The sequence below is a fragment of the Polypterus senegalus genome, chromosome 2 (assembly GCF_016835505.1).
Source record: "Polypterus senegalus isolate Bchr_013 chromosome 2, ASM1683550v1, whole genome shotgun sequence".
Taxonomy (NCBI): Eukaryota; Metazoa; Chordata; class Cladistia; order Polypteriformes; family Polypteridae; genus Polypterus; species Polypterus senegalus.
In genome coordinates, this window is record NC_053155.1 from 22,820,101 (window position 1) to 22,826,533 (window position 6,433).

The following is a 6,433-nucleotide window of genomic DNA, read 5'->3' on the forward strand; positions in this document are numbered from 1 at the left end:
AAAGAAGTGGAAAATTCTTGAATGGCCAAGCCAGTCACCTGATCTTAACCCAATTGAGCAGGCATTTCACTTGTTGAAGACTAAACTTCGGACAGAAAGGCCCACAAACAAACAGCAACTGAAAGCCGCTGTAGTAAAGGCCTGGCAGAGCATCAAAAAGGAGGAAACCCAGCATCTGGTGATGTCCAGGATTTCAAGACTTCAGGCTGGCATTGCCAGTAAAGGGTTTTCAACCAAGTATTAGAAATGAACATTTTATTTCCAGTTATTTAATTTGTCCAATTACTTTGGAGGCCCTGAAATGAAGGGATTGCTTTAGCTGCCACACATTTTTATGCAGTTGTTTTGTTCAACCCACTGAATTAAAGCTGAAAGTTTGCACTTCAACTGCATCTGAGTTGTTTCATTTAAAATTCATTGTGGTAATTTACAGAACCAAAATTAGAAAAAAAGTTGTCTCTATCCAAATATTTAAGGACCTAACTGTAAAAATAAATGGTATTGTATTGCATTGCAATGATGTGCCCAGAAATTGACTGGAGTCCACCTGTGGCAGTATGAATTGATTGGACATCATTTCAAAAGGCACACACCTGTGTATTAAACGTCCCACAATTCACACTGCGCGTCAAGACGAAAACCAAGCCATGAATTCTAAGTAACTCTCTGTAGATCTTTGTGATCAGCTTGTGGTGAGGCATTGATCAGGGTTAGGGGATAAAAACATTTTTTAAGCTTTGGGTGTCTCCAGGTGCACAGTGGTCTCAATAATTTTACAGTGGAAGATGTTTGGAACCACCAGGACTCCTTCTAGAAGTGACCATTTGGCCAAACTAAATACATGTTGTCAGGGAGTTCACTAAGAACCCCACAGTCACTGTAACAGGACTTTAAAAATTCTCAGCTTCCGTATGGACATCTCCACCTCAGCTTTACTCCATCAATCAGGTATTTATAGTACAATGGCTCAACCAAAGCCACTCTTAAGTAAAAGGAATAAGGCAGCCTGATTGAAGTTTGTCAAACAGCATTTAAAGGACTCTGAGAGTGTGAGGAGAAAAAGATTCTCTGGTGTTATGAGACAAAAAATTGAAGTCTCCAGGCAAAACTTCAAGCGCAATGTCTGCCGAGGACCAGGCAATGCTTATCACCTGGCTGCGGTGAAACATGATGATAGCAGCATCGTGTTTTGGGAAAATAAAAACAGGTTCAGAATATTGGCTCATATATAAATTAATAATCATTCTGTCAAAGTGAGTTCTTGCAGGTGTGATATCTGACTCCGTAATTTTCACTATGATATGCAGGTCAGAAAATTAACAGATTAACAAATCTCCCCAAAATCTGTCATATGAAAATTACACTGACATGTCATGTCTCTCTATTATAATAAAAAAATCCTGGGACAGACGAGACTTTTAAGTCTGGGACGAGACGTGGTTTTCTCAGAGAGATACTTTCACATCTTGCGAGACGAGACTTTGAGCCAAGAGATTTAACTACGCCCGAGGCCGGAAATAAAAGTAGATAACAAAGTAAAATGTTGTAAAAAATTCAAAAACGTAGGTGCAATACACATGCATAGAAGGTTAGAGATAATGAAAGCAGTGGAATTTAAAAGTCTCAAAAAAATTATAGTAAAGATCGCATTTGCACAAACGGAAATTATTACTCGTGAAATAACCAACACTGAAAAGAGATTGAATATATTGTTCGGATTTAAACTTTAAATCGGAGACTTGTAGATCGTCTAATTCGTGTTGCCATCATGGAGATGTAGTGTTTCTTCCCAATGAAGAGGCGTATCCACGATAATTAAAAGATTTTTGTTTGGTGAAAGTGAAATCCACATACATGAGCGGCAGAGATGCAAAGTGGCTGGCGCATAGCGCAGGCCGGGGGGATTGGCGAGCGAAGCAAGCAGGGTGCGATGCCCTCTAATAATCTTACAAATGTCAGGCTTATTTCAGTACAATCTTCCTTTATTATGTACATGAAGACCGTTGATTATGTGGTCTCTGCACCTTCCTCTCTTTTCATTGTGATGACTCTGTGACTATTGTAATCGAACGCTTGAATAAGTCGTTTCCATTCCCAAATCTCTCTTCATTTCTCTGTTTTTGTTTTTTCTTTTCCCAAAATCCAAGGCAGCATAATTTACTCCATGCTCCTGCAATAGGTAGAGCATTTAATTAGCAGACATTTTAAACATTATCATTCCACTAAAGTTCTTGTATTGTTATTTTACAAATGCACTATATTATGTTTTATTTCTGCATCTGTGAATCCAATTTCATTTATGTGGGAGTAGAAAATAGTTGTTGGTTTTGCCATATCATTTCATTGTAACACCATAATATAGTATATTACTATAACATTTTAGGGTAAATTGCAGCAATTTTTGTGTACAATCTGCCTCTTACCTGACTTAAACTGATCTGTTTTTTTAAATTCCTCTTACCTGAGCACCATTTGGCTTGTCATTTTCAAATGTTTCATCAACTTTCTGTTCACCATCCCCTAAAGAGGAAGTTCACATAACAAAGTGTTAAAATATTACAAATATTGTAAAGATGCTGGACTGGAGATTAATGTTTAATTTTGGAACATACAGGTTCTGTATTTCATTATACAGTATAAAACCACAATAAGTTATAAGAAATATTTGTGGAGAGAACAGAAAGAACACAAGGGTGAGTACTTAATAAAATTAAAAATGACGTGCAGTAAATTCACAGTCGCTAAGATATGTGTGAACATATGAGAATTAAGAATCACAGCAAAACAAGAGTAGCGTGTACAATGAACATCTTTAAGTGAAAGTTACTCACTTTTACGCTGGCAGCAGTGAGCGGTCTTCTTTGTCACACATGAAACAAGCAAAACCACAAGAAGAACGCGTTGCTTATACCCAGGGCGAGGACAATCGGGTCAGGTTTTAATGCGTTGTTTTTATCTGTTAAACACATTCAAAACATAATAATAATAGTAGAATATATACATAATGAGAAAAATGTTCTTCACAAATTATTTTCTAATGCCATCTTTTATGATTTAAATACAAGGATGTTTTACTGTGTTAGCCATTATGAATGTAGTGAGAAGTCAAGCAAAATTACACCTTTTATTATCTAACTAAAAAGATTACAATATTCAGTCTTTCGAGGCAACTCAGGCCCTTTCTTCAGGCAAGATCTGTCATTTTGCTTGATTTCTCACTACATTCATTGAGGCCACAGGTCTGCCATGCCCTCAACCCTCTGCAGTTCGCATACCAGGAGAAGGTGGGAGTGGAGGATGCCATCATCTATATGCTACACTGATCCCTAGAGGCAGTGGTGCTGTAAGAATTATGTTTCTGGACTTCTCTAGTGCCTTCAACACCATCCAACCTCTTCTCCTTAGGGACAAGCTGACAGAGATGGCAGTAGATTCATACCTAATGGCATAGATCATGGACTATCTTACAGACAGACCTCAGTATGTGTGTCTCGGGAAATGCAGGTCTGATATTGTGGTCAGCAACACAGGAGCGCCGCAGGGGTCTGTACTTTCTCTGGTCCTGTTCAGCCAACATATATCAGACTTCCAATACAACTCGGAGACCTGCCACATGCAAAAGTTCTCTGTTGACACTGCTATCGTGGGCTGCATCAGGAGTGGGCAGGAGGAGGAGTATAGGAACCTAATCAAGGACTTTGTTAAATGGTGTGACTCAAACCTCTTACACCTGAACACAATCAAAACCAAGGAGCTGGTGGTGGATTTTAGGAGGACCAAGCCCCTCATGGACTCCATGATCATCAGAGGTGACTGTGTGCAGAGGGTGCAGACCTATAAATACCTGGAAGTGCAGCTGGATGATAAATTGGACTGGACTGCCAATACTGATGCTCTGTGCAAGAGAGGACAGAGCCGACTATACTTTCTTAGAAGACTGGCGTCCTTCAACATCTACAATAAGATGCTGCAGATGTTGTATCATATGGATGTGGCAAGCGCCCTCTTCTACACGGTGGTGTGCTGGGGAGGCAGCATAAAGAAGAAGGACGCCTCACGCCTGGACAAACTGGTGAGGAAGGCAGGCTCTATTGAAAGCACGGAGCTGGACAGTTTGACATCCGTGGCAGAGTGACGGGCGCTGAGCAGACTCCTGTCAGTCATGGAGAATCCACTGCATCCACTGAACAGGATCATTTCCAGACAGAGGAGCAGCTTCAGCGACAGACTGCTTTCACCGTCCTGCTCCACTGGCAGACTGAGGAGACCCCACACTATGTGACTCTTCAATTCTACCTGGGGGGTTAAACGTGAACATTATACAAAGTTATTGCCTGTTACACCTTCATTGTTATCACTCTTTAATTTAATATTGTTTTTTTATCAATATGCTGCTGCTGGTGTATTTGAATTTTCCCTTGGAATTAATATAGTATCTATCTACTGTATCTATCTACTGTATCTATCTATCTATCTATCTATCTATCTATCTATCTATCTATCTATCTATCTATCTATCTATCTATCTATCTATCGATCTATCTATCTATCTTCATTACGGCTAACGCGGTACAACACCTTATTACTAAATACAAAAATTAGCAAGCCACATTCAGGGAATGATCTACCGTCTTCAAATTTGTTCATTAGTTTATACATCCTTTCTTATTATGTCTTAATGGTAAATCTACCTATTGCTAAGGTTAAATGCTCCTTTGTCTTTAACATGTTTGTTTTTTTTTTTTTAGTTTAGGCCTGGTTAAGAGGACACAGAACTTTCTTTATTGTCATCCCTTTTTTTTGGAAACGTGTCTGTGCTCAGTACCGAAACTAACACTAATGCTGCCTTGAGAGAAGTAACCAAGGTAAAACTAAAGATGGGTATTGCCGAGTGGACAAGTTAAGATTGTAGTTGGCTTTTTTAGTCCTCAAGACAGTTAAGCATTGACAATATTTCAAATGTGGCGAAAGATTTTTGTTTCTAATTTCTTAAAGAAAAAATAAAACTAATTAGTAGCTCTACTATAGATGGATGGAAAAGGTAAACTTATGTCAGAATAAAAGTATTTAATTTTGTTTTTTGGATTAAATTTGTAGTTATCATTTAGTACAACATATTTAAAAAAAAAAAACTTTTTAAAAGAAACATTTAGGGTTGTATCAGGTGGATGGATTTTCTTAAAAATCAATTACATCTTGATTACATTGATTACATCTTGCCTGAAGAAGGGGCCTAAGTTGCCTTGAAAGCTGGCATAGTGTAATCTTTCTAGTTAGCCAATAAAAGGTGTTATTCTGCTTAACGTCTCACTTAAAAATCAATTAAGTGTTGATGTTTCAGGATTGAAAGAAGAGTGGCAACTTTGAAAATGATTGTTTGATCAAGAGAGACATGTCACAAACCCACACCTACACATATTTGTACTCGAGCAGCAAGCAAAAGCACAAGCAGCATTCCACATACGCACACACACACACACACACACACACACACACACACACATACGTGTAATTAGAACACTTAAATCTAACAAAAATTCACGTCTTAACCATTTGCAAATTCATTCTTACATACTCAGTTTTACAAAGTATAAATATTATTAATTCTTTTACATTTATATATTGCCCTTATTCTCTTCGTACTTTCTAACCCTCACCTATTCTGTTTCTTTTCTCGGTACCCAAATGTGGCCATTGGTGCCACGGCCCACCAGCCAAGTTGTTTGCCTGCCTATGGTAAAGTCATCCCTGATGGAGGATCACAGGAATCATGGGAAAGAGGGGTCCTTTCATCGGAGCAACGTTTCAGCCGTGGCATGGCCAAATGGGGAGGCAGCTAGATGGATGAGGACTCCAGGACTCTAAAAATATCCAAACCTAATTATGTCATATCATCTACTGTTAAACCGTACTTCTAAAATTTTTATTATTATGCTGTCTTAAGGAATTGTTCTGTTGTGTATATTGTATTGTATTGACCCCCTACTTTTGACACCCACTGTACGCCAACCTACCTGGAAAGGGTCTCTCTTTGAACTGCCTTTCCGAGGTTTCTTCCATTTTCCCTACAAGGTTTTATTGGGAGTTTTTCCTTGTCTTCTCAGAGAGTCAAGGCTGGGGGGCCGTCAAGAGTCAGGACCTGTTAAAGCCCATTGCGGCACTTCCTGTGTGATTTTGGGCTATACAAAAATAAACTGTATTGTATTGTATTGTATTTCTATATTGTGTAAATCTATAGAAATTGCTCAGGAAATTAATTATGTTGCGCTTTGTTTTACTAACATCGATTAATTAAAGCCAATTCACTAAGAAAAATATAAAACTTGTCAAAAAATATTTAAAAATGTATTACATCCTATATTTTAGAACATGTTATAAAATATTTAATGGATAAATATATTACACTTTCTTCCAGTACACTGAAATATAGTGT

General features: G+C 38.1%; 1 protein-coding gene and 1 long non-coding RNA gene across 2 annotated transcripts in view; both read right to left on the reverse strand.

The window, feature by feature from the left end:
- Nucleotides 1-1,922: 1,922 nt before the first annotated feature.
- LOC120524196 lies at nucleotides 1,923-2,881 on the reverse strand. Its single transcript, XR_005632759.1, has 3 exons — nucleotides 2,832-2,881; nucleotides 2,462-2,520; nucleotides 1,923-2,170 (listed from the first exon to the last, which is right to left on the reverse strand). It is a non-coding gene; the product is annotated as an uncharacterized LOC120524196 (long non-coding RNA).
- A 10-nt stretch (nucleotides 2,882-2,891) lies between these two features.
- LOC120524357 (immunoglobulin kappa light chain-like) overlaps nucleotides 2,892-6,433 on the reverse strand; it is a gene marked incomplete at its 3' end in the record, with an annotated part of 15,629 nt that continues 12,087 nt past the window's right edge. The window contains exon 4 of the mRNA XM_039746219.1: nucleotides 2,892-2,956. Within this exon, the coding sequence (XP_039602153.1) occupies nucleotides 2,892-2,956 (65 nt within the window). The remainder of the gene's footprint in view (nucleotides 2,957-6,433) is intronic.